The sequence below is a fragment of the Procambarus clarkii genome, chromosome 52 (assembly GCF_040958095.1).
Source record: "Procambarus clarkii isolate CNS0578487 chromosome 52, FALCON_Pclarkii_2.0, whole genome shotgun sequence".
Taxonomy (NCBI): Eukaryota; Metazoa; Arthropoda; class Malacostraca; order Decapoda; family Cambaridae; genus Procambarus; species Procambarus clarkii.
The window spans coordinates 17444945-17463528 of NC_091201.1; the positions used below are offsets into that span (position 1 = coordinate 17444945).

At 43.5% G+C, this 18584-nt stretch overlaps 1 protein-coding gene across 1 annotated transcript in view; it reads left to right on the top strand.

The window, feature by feature from the left end:
* LOC123763725 (organic cation transporter protein-like) overlaps positions 1 to 18584 on the top strand; it is a 551940-nt gene that overhangs the window by 93995 nt on the left and 439361 nt on the right. The window contains exon 2 of the mRNA XM_069304407.1: positions 2305 to 2406. Within this exon, the coding sequence (XP_069160508.1) occupies positions 2319 to 2406 (88 nt within the window). The 5' untranslated portion in view covers positions 2305 to 2318. The remainder of the gene's footprint in view (positions 1 to 2304; positions 2407 to 18584) is intronic.

Genomic DNA, 18584 nt, shown 5'->3' on the forward strand with positions numbered 1-18584 from the left:
TCCCATCTATGTTCGTGTATATGACCTTGAAGTTGACTCTCTTCTGTCCAATCTCAGTTTCTGTTGATTCCACTGGAGCTGGAGGACAAGGGATGCCTGAGGTGGGAGGGCTTCGGAAGGAGGACCTGGGCGGATCTGGGGTGTGAGGGGGTTGTGAAGGTCTGGTACAGGGGATGCTAGGGGGATCTGATGTGGTGCGGCTGAGAGGGTCTGGGGTTGGGGGTTAATTGGGGCATGGGATGGGGGGAGCTGGAGGGGCATGTGGTGGGAGGTCATGGGTTGAGGTATGCAGGGGAGACTTGGGTGGGTTGGCAGGGAGGTTAGGGGTTGGGGGTGGGAGGGGAGGCTGGGGTGGGGGGGGACCGGGAAGGAGCGCTATGCAACTGGATATCAGAAAACCTTCATCACCCGACCTTCACGACCGTTCAAAAGATGTTTGTAACCGAAACTATTTACCCCATCATCCCGACGGCGCTCTGAAGGTAATATTGGGCATAGTATTTTATCAAATCACCTCATTCTTTGGGGCACACGTGAGTTTTCGGTTGCATATATGACTGAGGACCATTCAGGCTTGTTCGCATTTGTGTTTTTCACGTGTGCCCCAAAGAATCACGTGATTTGATATAATACAATGCCCAAGATTACCATATTTCTCTGGGTTTGAAAATATGGTCAAGGCCGTGTTGTAAAGGTAAACATGTTGTTTATTTTCTTGTTTTCAAAACAAAAACAAGAAATACTAACGAAATATTTATATTCAAATGCAGATCAATCGACACAGCTCAATTTCTCCACCAATTGCACTGAAAAATAAGCAGAACAGTTAAAAAACGAAATGAAAAACAATGAAATAAAGAAACAAATAAACTATACCCATGAAATGAAGGGTATGGTAAACGACACAGCTCAATTCCAACGCAATGTCACACAAAATAATTAAATCAAATTGAAAAAAATCGAAATTTATGAAAATTCAATTTATCAGTGCAATTGGAAACATTGAAATGGAATCGTAACATATTTTGTATAGTGTGTGTTGTTCTTTCGTGCAATAGATGACACTGTTTTTCCAAAAAAAATATTTTTTACCTGTCACAGGTGTGGCATCTAAATAGTAGGTATATGAAAATACGCACATATTCGATTGGAACGTTGTATCAAAATTTCAAAGCAATCAATGAAGAACTTTCAGAGATTACAGTGTGTGTTGCTCCTATGTCCTACAGATGGCGCTGTTAAAAAAAAAAAAATCCTGTCACTGGTGAGGCATGTATATGGTAGGTATATAAAAACACTCGCATATTCGAATGCAACGTAGTGTCAACATTTCAAAGCAATCGGTAAAGAGGTTTCGAAGATTTCCCTCATATGAAAAAAAAACATGATAAACACAGATTTTTACAAAAGCATGGTTTTTCCCGTCACAGACGTGACATCTATGTAGTATGTATATAAAAACCTGCCCGAATGCGAATGGAACGTTGTGTGAAAATTTCAAAGCAATCGGTAAAGGACTTTCGGAGATTAGCGATTTTGTACAAACGAGCATTTTCGTTTTTATTTACATAGATAATAGTTTACATTCTAGTTTTTAACAAAATACATTAGGGATGCACACTATTTTAAATGACAATATCAGTAATCGCAGTACTGGATCATTGCAGGAGAGATTTACAGCAGTTCCTCGACCATTTTGTGTATACTTAACTTCTAGACAACAACAGCGTTTACGGAACTCTGTAGCTAAATGGTACACTATATTTCACAGATAGTTATCGTACATCTGGTAACTTAGCAAGATTGGTCTATGAGCAGAGATACTATCATTAACAAACCTTGAAAATTACAAACAAAAATACACCTAGAGCTATAAATAATTAATTATGCAGTGCTGAGTTCAACCAAAATAGACCCCCTAATATCGTACAGCAAATCCTGCATCTGGCCACTCACTGAGGAGCTAGATACATTATACATGGGGGTAAACATTCCTGGACCTCGAAAAATACATAAAATTCCAATATTTGTCCTCAAACTGAATAAACCTGTTTCCAAAACCAACAGTCGCACATACATGCGTATCGTGGACATCAAAAATACGCAAAATTCTATTATTTCTTCACAAATTAGCAGCCCTGTTTCCGAACCAACAAATACACACACACACACACACACATACATACATACATACATACATACATACATACATACATACATACATACATACATACATACATACATACATTCATACATATATATTTTGTGCCAACAAAATACAATTTGATTTTGTGTTGTTTACAGCGGGAGAAGCAGTAATGGACGAGGAGGACAACTTCGACGTCGTTTTCAGTGCTGTCGGGTACGGCCGGTGGCAGCTGCCTGTCCTCATCGTCACTCTCCTCAGTAAGTAAACCGCAGGGCCCGCGCCCGCGCACTAACACACACACACACACACACACACACACACACACACACACACACACACACACACACACACACACACACACACACACACACACACACACACAAAATTGTATATTATTGTATAAAATACTCAGAGGGACTGACAGAGTGGACATAGACGAAATGATCACACGGAATAGTAACAAAACGAGGGGACATGGGTGGAAGCTTAAAACTCAGATGAGTCACAGAGATGTTAGGAAGTTTTCTTTTAGCGTGAGAGTGGTGAGAAAATGGAATGCACTTCAGGAACAGGTTGTGGAAGCAAATACTATTCATAATTTTAAAACCAGGTATGATAGGGAAATGGGACAGGAGTCATTGCTGTAAACAACCGATGCTCGAAAGGCGGGATCCAAGAGTCAATGCTCGATCCTGCAGACACAACTAGGTGAGTACAACTTGGTGAGTACACACACACACACACACAAAAGGAAACAAAACAAAGCGGGCATACCGAAACTGGCATAGGAAACTTGCCTAGGAAACAAAAGGCTGGCATACCGAAAGGGAAATTATGAGATGAGAAACTTCCTAAGGGAAATACCTTGGGACACAAACCTCAGAGATAAGTCTGTACAAGATATGATGGACTATGTCACCCAAAAGTGTCAGGAGGCAGTAGGCAGATACATCCCGGCCGAAAAGGTAAAATCCTAGAAGCAAAAGAAGAATCCATGGTATAATAGGGGTATGTATGGAAGCAAAGAAACTGAACAAAGGGCGTGGAGGAACTTCCGGAATAACAGAACACCAGTAAGCATAGAGAGATACCAGAGAACCAGGAATGAGTATGTCAGGGTGAGAAGAGAAGCAGAGAAAAGTTATGAAAATGATATAGCAAACAAAGCCAAGACCGAACCAAATCTACTCCACAGTCACATCAGAAGGAAAACAACAGTGAAAGAACAGGTAGTGAAACTTAGAACAGGCGAAGACGTTCTAAGGTGTGTGAAGAACTCAACAAGAGGTTCCAGGAGGTCTTCACAACAGAACAAGGTGAGGTCACTGTGCTAGGAGAAAGGGAAGTAAACCAGGCGGCCTTGGAAGGGTTCGAAATTACGAGAGAGGTCAAGAGACACCTGCTGGATCTGGATCTTAGAAAGGCTGTTGGTCCAGACAGGATCTCGCCATGGGTACTGAAAAAGTGTGCAGAGGCACTTTTCTTGCCACTCTTTATAGTGTATAACAGGTCACTGGAGATGGGAGACCTACCAAAAATATGGAAGATGGCGAATGTGGTTCCAATATACTAAAAGGGCGACAGGCAAGAGGCACTGAACTACAGGCCAGTGTCCTTGACTTGTATACCATGCAAGGTGATGGAGAAGATCGTGAGAAAAAAACTGGTATCACATCTGGAGAGAAGGGACTTCGTGACAAATCGCCAACATGGGTTCAGGGAGGGTAAATCTTGCCTGACTGGCTTAATAGAATTCTACGACCAGGTGACAAAGATTAATCAAGAAAGAGAGGGCTGGGCGGACGGCATTTTCTTGGATTGCCGGAAAGTCTTTGACACAGTACCGCATAAGAGGCTGGGTGCATAAGCTAGAGAGACAGGCAGGTGTAGCTGGTAAGGTGCTCCAGTGGATAAGGGAGAACCTAAGCAATAGGAAGCAGAGAGTTACGGTAAGGGGTGAGACCTCCGATTGGCGTGAAGTCACCCACAGGGCTCTGTACTCGGTCCTTTCTTGTTGCTGATATATGTAAATGAACTCCCGGATGGTATTGATTCATTTCTTTCAATGTTTGCGGACGATGCCAAAATTATGAGAAGGATTAAGACAGAAGAGGACTGTTTGAGGCTTCAAGAAGACCTAGACAAGCTGAAGGAATGGTCGAACAAATGGTTGTTAGAGATAGAGAGACCCAACCAAATGTAATGTAATGAAGATAGGTGTTGGGAGCAGGAGGCCAGATACAAGGTATCATCTGGGAGAGGAAATTCTTCAGGAGTCAAAGAAAGAAAAAGACTTGGGGGTTGAAATCACGCCAGACCTGTCTCCTGCAGCCCATATCAAGAGGAAAACATCAGCGGCATATGCCAGGCTGGCCAACATACGAACGGCATTCAGAAACTTGTGTAAATAATCATTCAGAACTTTGTATACCACATATGTCAGGCCAATCCTGGAGTATGCAGCCCCAGCATGAACTCTATATCTAGTCAAGGATAAGACTAAACTGGAAAAGGTTCAAAGGTTTGCCACCAGACTAGTACCCGAGCTGAGAGGTGTGAGCTACGAGCAGAGACTACGGGAATTAAACCTCACTTCGCTGGAAGACAGAAGAGTTAGGGCGGGACATGATCACCACATTCAAGATTCTGAAGGGAATTGATAGGGTAGATAAAGACAGGCTATGTAACACAAGGGGCACACGCACAAGGGGACACAGGTGGAAACTGAGTGCCCAAATGAGCCACAGAGATATTAGAAAGAAGTTTTTCAGTGTCTGAGTGGTTAATAAATGGAACGCACTAGGAAGTGATGTGGTGGAGGCTGACTCCATACACAGTTTCAAACATAGGTATGATAGAGCCCAGCAGGCTCAGGAATCTGTACACCAGTTGATTGACGGTTGAGAGGCGGGACCAAACAGCCAAAGCTTAACCCCCGCAAGCACAATTAGGTGAGTACACACTTACACACACACACTCACACACACACACACACACACACACACACACACACACACACTCACACACACACACACACACACACACACACACACACACATTGCTCTCTCTCTCTCTTGCTCTCTCTTGCTCTCTCTCTTGCTCTCTCTCTTTCTTGCTCTCTCTCTCTCTTGCTCTCTCTCTCTCTTGTTTGCTCTCTCTCTCTCTTGCTCTCTTGCTCTCTCTCTCTCTTGCTCTCTTGCTCTCTCTCTCTCTCTCTTGCTCTCTCTCTCTCTTGACAAGGGACAAAATGGCAGGAGGCCGCAACAGGGACAAGGAAAGCAGCCAGGGAGATCAAACGAAGGAGATGCTAACCCAAGTTCTGGAGGAATTCAGGAGGGAGATGAATGAAATGAAGATTACAATTAACAATCTGCAAAGTGAGCTGACATCAGCAAGGGAGGAGATCAAATCTCTTACAGAGAAAAATAAAGAGACCGAGCATCAGATTATCATCCAAAGGGAAGGTGGGAATGTTACATTGGAAGGAAATGCCTCTGTACCTGATATATTTGCGGATATACTGAAAAAGAGCTCAGAAGCAATGGACACAGTGAGGGAGGTAGCGATCGAGCAGCTACGTCACAGGAAGCAGCAAGGTGCACCACTCAACTGCTGGAGAGGAAAAGATCAGTGGTAGTTGTAGGCATCAAAGAACAGGAAGGATCCAACAGGCAAGAATGGAATGGCAAGGATAGAGAGGCAGTACATGGGCTACTGAAGGGGTTACAGATGGAAGGGGCTGTACATAACATAGAGAAGGTTTTCAGGTTGGGCTGGTACAACAAGGACAGAAACCGACTTGTAAAGGTGGTGTTTACAAACGAAACCACGAAGGAGGACATTCTCGAAAGGAAGAGTCGTCTGCAGCATATGGAGGGATACAAAAAAGTATTCCTGCAGAGGGACAGGACGAAGGAGGAGAGAGCCAGGGCAGCAGAGGCAAGGAGGAAGCGCAGGGAGAGAGGAGCAAACCAGGAAATCACAGCCCTCATCACAACAGTCCCAGAGACAAGAGGAGAACCCAAAACCAGCATCCCAGCAACACCAGAGGGGGGGGGGCAACACCACCACCCCCCTCTGCATAGAAACTCTCCCTTCCCCTCACCCTACCTGCCCCCACCCAACCCTCCCTCCCACCCCACCCCATTCTGACCATGACACCCCTTCCCTATTCCCATCATGTCCCCCCTCCCACCTTTTTCCCCCTGTCCCCCCTCCCCCTTCATCCCATACCCTCCCTATCCCTCCTCCCCCTTCACTGCGTATCCTCCATGTCCCCCCTACCTCCTTAACCCACACCCTACCTGTCCCCCCTTCCCATAAACCCCCACCCCCCACCCCAAAATCCTCTGAGACCCTGCAAACCACCTCACAGATCCTCTCACCCACGGAACAGCTTCCCACACCAGCAGAATGCTCGCCAAGAAAGGGACATGAAAATGAACAGAGGAAAGTGAGCTTCAAGGCGATGTACACTAACATAGATGGGATTTCAAATAAAACAAGTGAACTTGGAGAATGGGCACTAGAAGAAAACCCAGACATAATAGCACTCACAGAAACAAAGTTAACGAAAATCATAACAAACGCAGTGTTTCCACAGGGCTACTATGTAGTGAGGAAAGAGAGAGAAGGGAGAGGAGGAGGTGGTGTAGCTCTGCTACTAAGAGAAGGTTGGAGTTTCGAAGAGATGGTAATTCAGAACTGTGAAGGTTTCAGTGACTACATTTCAGGCACCATAGCAACTGGAGGACAAAAAATTATAATAGTAGTCATATATAACCCCACACCAAATGACAGAAGACCCAGATAGGAATATGATAGAAAGAACTTGGCCACCATCAATATAATAGGGAGAGCAGCTTCTGTGGCTAGCAGGAACGGATCCAGACTTCTAATCATGGGAGACTTCAACCATGGGAAGATAGATTGGGGGAACAGAGACCCACATGGAGGCCCAGACACATGGAGAGCTAAGCTGCTGGATGTGGCAACAAGAAACTTTCTAAGTCAACACGTCAAGGGACCGACAAGAATGAGAGGAGGGGATGAACCAGCCTTGCTTGATCTGATATTACCCTAAATGAGTCGGATATAAGGGAAGTTAAGTTGGAAGCCCCCTTGGGAATGAGTGATCATAGTGTATTGAGCTTTGAGTACCTGGTTGAGCTGGAAATTATCACCCCCAAAAAAGAACTGGGAAACAAAGGGCTGGCGTACCGAAAGGGAAACTATGAGGAAATGAATAAATTCCTATGGGATATACATTGGGACACAGAACTCTGAACCAAGTCCGTACAAGACATGATGGACTATGTCACCCAAAAATGTCAGGAGGCTGTAAGCAGGTTTGTCCCAGCCCAACAGGAAAAAACAGAGAAGCAAAGGAAGAATCCGTGGTTTAATAAGGAATGTATGAAAGCAAAGGAGCAGAACAAAAGGGCATGGAGGAACTTCCGTAATAACAGAACACCAGAAAATAGAGAGAGATACCAGAGAACCAGGAACGAGTATGTCAGTGTGAGAAGAGCAGCTGAGAAAAGGTATGAAAATGATATAGCTAATAAATCCAAGACCGAACCCAAGCTACTACACAGTCACATCAGGAGGAAGACAACAGTGAAGGAACAGGTGATGAAACTTAGGGTGGGCGAGGACAGGTACACAGAGAATGACAAAGAGGTGTGTGAGGAACTCAACAAAAGGTTGCAGGAGGTCTTTACAATAGAACAGGGAGATGTCGCGGCGCTAGAAGAGGTGGCAGCAAACCAGGTGACCTTGGATAGGTTCGAAATTACAAGAGATGTGGTCAAGAAGCACCTATTGGAGCTGGATGTGAGAAAAGCTGTTGGGCCGGATGGAATCTCGCCATGGGTACTGAAAGAGTGTGCAGGAGCACTTTGCCTACCACTCTCCATAGTGTATAGTAGGTCACTGGAAACGGGGGACCTACCAGAAATATGGAAGACTGCTAATGTAGTACCAATATACAAAAAGGGTGACAGACAAGAGGCACTGAACTACAGGCCAGTGTCCTTAACTTGTATACCATGCAAGGTGATGGAGATGATTGTGAGAAAAAACCTAGTAACACATCTGGAGAGAAGAGACTTCGTGACAACCCATCAACATAGGTTCAGTTAGGGTAAATCTTGCCTTACAGGATTGATAGAATTCTACGATCAGGTGACAAAGATTAAACAAGAAAGAGAAGGGTGGGCGGACTGCATTTTTTTGGACTGTCGGAAAGCCTTTGACACAGTACCCCATAAAAGGTTGATGCATAAGCTAGAGAAACAGGCAGGAGTAACTGGTAAGGCGCTCCAGTGGATAAGGGAGTACCTAAACAATAGGAAGCAGAGAGTTATAGTGAGGGGTGAGACCTCAGACTGGCGTGAAGTCACCAGTGGAGTCCCACAGGGCTCTGTACTTGGACCTATCCTGTTTCTGATATACGTAAATGGGTATGGCTATACCCAGAGGGTATAGACTCATTCCTCTCAATGTTTCCTGACGACGCTAAAATTATGAGAAGGATTAAGACAGAGGAGGACAGCTTGAGGCTTGAAGAAGACCTGGACAAGCTGCAGGAATGGTCGAACAAATGGCTGTTAGAGTTTAATCCAAGCAAATGTAATGTAATGAAGATAGGGGTAGGAAGCAGGAGACCAGATACAAGGTATCACTTGGGGGATGAAATACTTCAAGAGTCCGAGAGAGAGAAAGACCTGGGGGTTGATATCACGCCAGACCTGTCCCCTGATGCTCTTATCAAGAGGATAACAGCAGCAGCATATGCCAGGTTGGCTAACATAAGAACGGCCTTTAGAAACTTGTGTAAGGAATCTTTCAGAACATTATATACCACATATGTCAGACCAATCCTGGAGTATGCGGCACCAGCATGGAGTCCATATCTAGTCAAGCATAAGACTAAAATGGAAAAGGTTCAAAGGTTTGCCACCAGACTAGTACCCGAGCTGAGAGGTATGAGCTACGAGGAGAGACTACAGGAATTAAACCTCACTTCGATGGAAGACAGAAGAGTTAGGGGGGACATGATCACCACTTTCAAGATCCTCAAGGGAATTGTCAGGATTGATAAAGACAGGCTGTTTAACACAAGGGGCACACGCACTAGGGGACACAGGTGGAAACTGAGTGCCCAAATGAGCCACAGAGATATTAGAAAGAACTTTTTTAGTGTCAGAGTGGTTGACAAATGGAATGCATTAGGAAGTGATGTGGTGGAGGCTGACTCCATACACAGTTTCAAGTGTAGATATGATAGAGCCCAATAGGCTCCGGAACCTGTACACCTGTTGATTGACAGTTGAGAGGCGGGACCAAAGAGCCAGAGCTCAACCCCCGCAAGCACAACTAGGTGAGTACACACAAGCACAATTAGGTGAGTACACATAATTTCTCGCCTTTTTGTGCTGCAGATTGTGCAAGGTATTGTGGAACGTCATTTTGGCTAGGTTGTTACTGCAATGACAAGATCAGGAAGGGGCTCAAGGTCAGTCACCAGCAGGGACGAGGATGAGGACAGATTTATAGACAAATTAATTGGTAAATTTGTAGAGAGAAGGAGCGATTGGATGGAGGATCTAATCCAAGGGATTAAAAGCGAGTTATTTCACCAAATACAGGATGCAGTAGAGAGGCCGAAACAAGAGCTTATGCTCTATTCAGGGGTCTCCAAACTTGTCAATGTAAGGGCCACATTATATATTTCCCATATTTATGCGGGCCGGAGGAATAAAAAATGAAAAAAAAAAAAAAAAAAAAAAAATCAGTGCCAGTAATTTATATTTCCTCAAATATTAAAGTATAAACATGGAAAAATTAGAACATATCTTTTTGGAAAAAATCAGGGTAAACTAAATAGATTCCTGCCTTTAGTTTTATGCAACCAAATTAGTGTGACGAATGATACTGTCGTTTTGACTTCAAAATTTCATTAAAATCAGGTTCCAGATTAGATGAGCCAATTGTAAGAATTGATTTCAAGTGATCATCAGACAAATTTGCTTGATAATTAGATTTCACATACTTCATTTTGGAAAAAGTTTGTTCACACAAGTATGTTGAACCAAAAATGGACACAAAACTACAAGCAAACTTTATCAAATTTGGAAACTGATCTGGCTGCAGGCATTTATAAAACTCAATCAGATTTCCTTCTCTATACTTATCTTTCAGTCTGTCATCTGCCTGGAGATCAATAATTTCCATTTGAAATTGAGTTGGAAGATTTTCAGCATTGCAGTCAAATGGATTATGAAAGAGCCTGATTTCATTTGCTTTGGCATCAAGGTCAGCAAATCGCTTCTGAAACTGTTTTTTCAAATCTGAAATTATTTCATTTGCAAATGAAAAAGGAAATTCAACTTTACTTTCTGCATGAAATTTTTCACAACATGGAAAATGAGCAAAATTCTTAACCTTCACCTGGCCTTCAAGTAGCGCAAGTTTTGCTCTGAATGCCTTGACATGAACAAAGTAGTCACTGATCAAATTTGTTTTGCCTTGCAATTTCAGATTCAAGTTATTCATATGACCTGTCATATTCATATGACCTGTCATATTCATATGACCTGTCATATTCATATGACCTGTCATATCTGCAAAAAATGCCAATTTCCAAATCCATTCACATTCTGATAATAATGGCTGAGGGTTATTTTTCTCTGTGAGAAATAAATCAATTTCTAATCTGAGCTCAAAGAAATGCAGCAAAACCTTTCCACAACTAAGCCATCTAACTGCTGTATAATAAGGCAAGTTAACAAACTCCGCATCAATTTCTTTCAAGAAATCACGGAACTGGCGATGGTTGAGTGCATGAGATCTAATGAAATTAACAACAGAAACAACAGGTTTCATGACACAAGACATATCAACATATTTTAGGCACAATGCTTGTTGATGGATAAGGCAATGCAGAAAAATGGGTTTTGAGAATCCTCCAACCTCACAAGCTGTTGTAATTTGCCCAACCAAACCCTTCTTTGTCCCAGACATATTCTTTCCTCCATCAATTGTCACACACTGCACTTGTTTCCATTCCAGGTTATATTCTGTCATAGATTTACTTACTTCATTGAAAATGTCCTCTCCAGTTGTTGTGGTGTGCATGCTGTGAACTGATGCTAATTCTTGGCTCACATTAAATTCACTATCAACACCACGAATGAATACTAAGAGCTGAGAAGTATCACACACATCAGTTGATTCATCCAACGCAAGAGAATACCAACAAAATCTTTTTGTTTTTTCCTTTATTTGCCGAATTATGTCGCCTCCTAAATCTTCAATTCTACGAGCAACAGTATTTGACCCAAGACTTATCATTTTGAAGAGGTTTACTTTTTCTGGACATACCTCTCCTGCTGCTTCCACTATACACTCTTTTATGATACTACCATCAGTGAAAGGTTTTCCTTTTTTAGCCAACACATAGGCAACTTTGTAACTGGCTCTAGTTGAAGTTTCATTTTCAGATTTTTTCTTACTGAAAACAGCTTGTTGAGAATGCAGACTGTGCTGAAATGATTCAAACTTTTTAGTGCGTTCTGCTCCTGTGATGTGAGAATAACTTGAGCCATGTTTAGATTCATAGTGTCGACGAATATTGTATTCCTTCAGAACAGCAACACTGTCTCTACATATTATGCATAAAGCTTTATCATTTGCTATCACAAAAAAGTACTTTATCTTCCATTCGTCATTGAACCGACGGCACTCACTGTTCACTTTTCTTTTCTTTATCTTTTCCATATCTGAAAACATAAGGGTAAAATAAATGAAATAAATTCTACAGGAAAAAAACAGCTTGTATGTGGTGTTAAAAAGCATAGCATATTATTATAAAGTGGTAAATATTATGGCAACAGCTTTCGTTGATAAACTTAATGGTTACCATTTTAACTATTTTAAACATGCAATATTTTTGGCTACAATAGTATTATTGCTATTTTGTATAACTAAGATAAAGGCATTGTCAAAGTACAGAGAAAAGAATATTGTACAGTGTTTGTGCTCCCTGAAACGGAAGCAGCGAAGCCCCACTCGCCCTCCATCCCCACAATATACAGTTATACACAACTGATTGGTTGTAATGCACAACACATACCTACCAGTATTAGTATCTGTGCGTCACACTATCGAGAGAGAGGAAAACTGACTCGGGTTGAGCGCCACCAGTCAGCAGCCCCAGCTTTGAATAATTCTGCGATACCATTCGTACGATAATTATTTTTTCAAGGCCACCACACAGGGATTTGTTTGGAGGGCCGGATGAAATTATGTGGCGGGCGGGATGTGGCTCGCGGGCCATAGTTTGGAGACCCCTGCTTTATATTCAGGAAGAGATTAGGAAGGGAAGAGAGGACTGAGAGAGGAATGTGCTTGGATCGCAAACGAATTAGGAAGGATTAACAGCATGGCTAAGGGCAGAGGATTAGTGGGCAGAGGATTAGTTAGTGAGTGCGGTTGGAATGGGGAATCTCCAAGGGGGGGGGGGCTACCAGCATGACAGTGACTTACTGAGGAGTCGGACCATTATAATACACGGATTATTCGAATCTGGGGCACCAACAAGACAAGAAAGGATAGAGATGGAAAAATATGAATTGCATGAGATATTGAGATGTATTGGAGCAGGAATGGCAGAAAACGAGGTGGACATCAGCTGCTGGGTTGGACCTTACAATTGTACCAATAATAGACCTGTTCTGGTGCAGTTCTCCAATGAGGAGGCTGTGGAGTACATAATGAGGAACAAGCATTTACTCAGAGGAAGTGAAACCCATTACAATATGTTCATTGAGAGGTATATGACGAAAGATGAGCAAATAGCCCACAAGAATAGATGGCAAGCACGACACCGTACCCCTAGCCTCTCACGTAGCCTCACCTCCCAGGTCACATCCTCACCAACTCAACCTTCCTATACCTCCCCCCACCCCTGCCTCAGCCCCCCAAAACCCCCTGCTCCTTCCACATTTGCACTTCCCCAACAACTCCCCTGTCCCTCCTACATCACACCTGTCAACGACCTCAGTGGGTCAAGCCATGCCCTCCCCCAAACCCACCTTCCCACCCCTTTCCCCTACTACCCCCCTCCTACTCCCCTACCCCCTTCTACCCCATTGCCTTCAATACCATCTGCTCCATCCCAGCTTCTACTGCACCCCTCTTCCACTCACCCCCAAACCCCACCCAACCCTCACCCCTCCTATGCACCCCCAGCCCACATTTAACCCCCTCACCTTGTGACCCCCTAACACCTTCCCCCATCTCCCTCTTTCCCTCTTCTACCCCAAAACCCCCACCTACCCCCGATTCCCACCTAACTAATATACCCTCTCTTCCACTCCCAGCACCCATGCTCCATTCTCCCCTCAGCCCTCTGCCCTCAATATCCCTCTCCCCCCCAACCTCTCAACCTTTATCTGACTCTCAGTCTCACTCTACCTCTCAATCCCCATATGCCATTCAGACCCTCCCTAATTTTCACACCTATTATGCCCTTCCTACCCCCCTAGATGCCCAGACCCCATTCGCCTACCAGGCACTCCCTGTCACCCCCCCCCCCCCAGCACTCCTCCAGACACTCCACAGCCCCCATTCGCCCCCCAGACACCCCCAGTCCCCCAAGACCCCGGGTGAAAGGGGGAACTCTGGCAACAGAGTTTCCAAGAAGAGTCTCAAGGTTTGGTACACCAATGCTGATGGGGTATCCAATAAAGCAGAAGAGACAAAAGAAAGAGTTAGTGAGGCAGACCCAGACATAGTGGCAATAGTGGAAACTAAAATAAATGGCATGATCTCGGATGCAATCTTTCTAAAGGGGTACCAGGTGATAAGAAAAGCAAGGACACAGAGACAGGGAGGGGGAGTGGCACTCCTAAAAAAGCCGAAATGGAAGTTTGATGAGCTGGAAAATCCGGATACCAATGAAAGCACGAGATCATACATGGAACTCTGACAGTGGATGGGAAGAAGATGGTAATCTTGATACTCTATAATCCCCCCACCAAAGAGTAGAAGGCTCAGGCAGAAGTATGAGGACAGCAACAAGGCATGTATAGATGAATTGCAGAGGGCAGCAACAATAGTGCATAGAATGAGAGCTAAGCTGCTGGTCATGGGGGACCTAAATCATGGAGAGATAAATTGGGAAACAAGGAATCCCCATGGCGGGGAGGAGACGTGGGGAGCGAAGCTGGTAGACGTTATTGACAGGAATTTCCTAACACAGCATGTGAAGGAAGACACTAGGGAAAGATGAGGGGATGCGCCCAGCCTATTAGACCTCATTTTCATCTAGAATGTAGAAGACATCGAGCATTTGGAACATGAGATACTACTAGGAGCCAGTGACCATTGAGTCCTAGTCTTTGACTACATGATGAAACTTAAAATTGTGACCAAAAGACAAGAGGTCTGGGAAAGGAGACTTGATTACAGAAAAGGGGTCTACAGAAGGATAAGGGACTACCTGGGAGAAGTGCAGTGGGAGGAAGAAATTAGAAGAAAAACAGTGCAAGGAATGATGAACCAAGTCATATGGAAATGCAAGGAGGCTGAAGAGAGATTTATTCCAACAGTAAAGGAAAAAAGCAGGAGGGAATATAATAACCCATGGTTTAATAGACAGTGTCAGGAAGCAAAAGTGAGAAGCAGGAGGGAGTGGAGGAAGTACAGAAGACAAAGGACAGAGGACAACAGGATTAGATGTAACAGAGCTAGGAACGATTACATTAACATAAGACGAGTATCGGAAAGAAATTATGAGAATGATATTGTAATCGAAGCGAAAAAGCAACCTAAATTGCTACATAGCCATATAAGAAGAAAGATGTAAATGACCAAGTGACAAGACTGAGGAAAACAGAAGGTGGATATGCAGAAAGTGACAAGGAAATCTGCGAGGTACTGAATGCAAGCTTCCATGGAGTGTTCACAACCGAGCCTGAGCGGCTCCCATTGTTAGAAGAGATTACCCAAGATGAAAGACTATCAGATATAGAGATGACAGCAGAGGAGGTAATGAAACAGCTGACAACACTGAATGCAACTAAAGCAGTTGGACCAGACAAAGTATCACCGTGGATACTAAAAGAGGCAGCGCGCGCTCTCAGCGTGCCTCTGGCAATGATCTTTAATGAGTCACTTATGTCTGGAGAATTGCCCAGTTGCTGGAAGGAGGCAAATGTCGTACCGATTTTCAAGAAAGGAAATAGGGAGGAGGCTCTTAACTACAGACCTGTATCACTGACAAGCATCCTCTGCAAAATACTTGAAAGAATTATTAGGCTAAGACTTGATGAGCACCTGGAGAGCATTGGGTTTGTAAACAAGCACCAACATGGGTTTTGGACAGGGAAATTGTGCCTAACAAACCTTTTGGAATTCTATGATAAAGTAGCAAGGATAAAGCAGGACAAAGAAGGCTGGGCAGACTGCATATTTCTTGACTGCCAAAAGGCCTTTGATACACTATCGCACATAAGACTGCTATACAAACTTGAGAGGCAGGCAGTAGTAAGCGGAAAGGCCCTAGCATGGGTATGGAACTACCTAATAGGAAGGAGCCAGAGGGTAATGGTAAGGGGCGAAAAGTCGGACTGGCGAACAGTAACGAGCGAGTGGAGTACCTCAATGATCGGTGCTGGGACCAATCCTCTTTCTAATTTACTTAAATGATATGTTTACAGGAGTGGAATCCTACATGTCAATGTTTGCGGATGACGCAAAATTAAGGAGAAAAGTTGTGACAGATGAGGATTGTAGGATCCTCCAAGAGGACTTGAACAGGTTGCAGAGATGGTCAGAGAAATGGCTACTGGAGTTCAACACGACTAAATGTAAAGTTATCGAAATGGGATCAGAGGATAGGCGACCAAAGGGACATTACAAAATGAAGGGGAACTGCCTACCTGAAACGATTCGAGAAAGAGACCTGGGGGTGGACGTAACCCCTAATCTAACTCCTGAGGCACATATAAATAGGATAACGACAGCAGCTTACTCTACACTGGCGAAAATTAAAACTTCATTCAGAAACTTAAGTGAGGAGGCTTTTAGGGAGCTTTACACTGCCTACGTGAGACCAGTCTTAGAGTATGCCACACCATCATGGAGTCCCCACCTGAAGAAACACATAAGGAAACTGAGAGAAGGTTCAAAGGTTTGCGACGAGGCTTGTCCCAGAGTTACGAGGGATGGGATATGAAGAGCGTCTAAAGGAACTGAACTTTACGACACTATAGAAAAGAAGGGAGCGAGGAGATATGATAGGGACATATAAAATACTCATGGGAATTGACAAAGTGGAAATAGATGAAATGTTCACACGTAATAATAACAGAACGAGGGGACATGGGTGGAAACTGGAAACTCAGATGAGTCACAGAGATGTTAGGAAGTTTTCTTTTAGCGTGAGAGTAGTGGAAAAATGGAATGCACTTGGGGAAAAGGTTGTAAAAGCAAACTCTATTCATAATTTTAAAACTAGGTATGATAGGGAAATGGGACAGGAGTCATTGCTGTAAACAACCGATGGCTGGAAAGGCGGGATCCAAGAGTCAATGCTCGATCTTGCAAACACAAATAGGTGAGTACACACACTTTTCCATTTATTGTTGTGTTAGACTAACCTGGTAGGAAGACCTGGAGGTTGATATCACGCCAGACCTGTCCCCAAAGACCATATCAAGAGGATATCATCAGCGGCAAATGCCAGGTTGGCTTTCATAAGAACTGCTCTTAGAAACTTGTCAAAGGAATTATTTAGGATCTTATACCACATATGTCAGACGAGAGCTGAGGGGGGTATGAACTACGAGAAGAGACTATGGAACTGAACCTCACGTTGCTGGAAGTCCGAATATTTAAGGGAGACATGATTACCACATACACAATTCTCAGAGGAATTGACCGGGTAGATAAAGAAAGTTTATTAAATACAGGGGATACATGCACAACAGCCAAATGTCTAAATTGTGGAGGAAAACATCACGCATGGAGCACAACCTGCTCTGCACGAAAAGAAAATGATGCACAAAGCTCAGGCCAGAAAAAAACACTCTAACCAGCACTACATACACCAACACCAACGTTTGACTAGGCGGCAATACTCCAGACAGGGACCAACGCATTCAATACATTAACCTTCAGTGGGTTAAACAATATCAATATCTCGGAATGTGGATAGATTCTAAAATGACATTCAACAAGCAAATTCAATACCTGAAGGAAAAAGCAAAATCACGACTAAATATAATGAGAACAATCACAGGGCCCCGTCTAGGAGCGGGATACAAAGTGTTATGAATGTTTTACATACACGCCGTTCGTTCCTTAGTTGATTATGCAGCGCCTGCCTTATTCACTCTTTCTCCTGGTCAGTGGGCAAACATTGAGGTTATTCAAAACGATGCATTGCGAGTCATAACAGGAGGTCCCAGATGGGCTAAAATACTTAACCTAAGACTAGAAACCAAGCTAACGTCGATTGAAATAAGGGTAAAAGGGATTGCTGTGTGCATGCTAACCAAGATATTAACTAGACCTAGAATCAGTTCACTTAAAGATATAATCACTGGAGTACTAACTCAGGACAGAAGAGCCTCCAATAGCAACAGGTGGACCCATTGTGCTATAAACACGATCAATACATTCGATATAACAAAGACAGTCACTGAGAAGGTTGTCGACGAAATACATGCAGACTTTGTTATGCAATCCCCTTGGGAATCTCCGCCAGCAGACTTTAAGATTACGGCTCTTGAAGGAAAAAAGAACCTGACAAATCCCCATCTGCTACGTAACATTGCACATATGCATATAGAAGCAAACTTAGCATCTGAAAGCTTCACTTACTTCACAGATGGATCAGTAGACCAGCAGGGACAAGAAACCGGAGCTGCAGTTAAAGCAGGAAACTCTGTAAATAGTTGGAGACTCTCAAATGGGTGTTCGACTTTATAAACAGAGATGCTAGCCATTCTAAAGACTTTGGAACATGCTCTTGCTGAACACCGTCAACATGTTATCATACATACAGATTCGAGAACCGCCATTGAAACCTTGCAACAAGATCATTGAAACCTTGCAACAAGAACACATATGTGATAACATACATCTGATCACAAATGTCATATCATTAATGCAAACACTCAAACGACAAGGCCGATGGGTACTTATCAACTGGGTGCCAAGTCATGTGGGAATAATAGGAAATGACATTGCAGACGAAGCTGCAAAACTCGCAACTAAGAGAAGAAATGTAAACATTTATATACCACAGAGTCTATCACAGATTAAGAAAGTAATTAGAAGCAGAGCAATGCAAAAGATGTACAGTGACCACAACACAGCAGTTGCAACATCAGGATCTGCGAGTTGGTACAAAAATTCAACC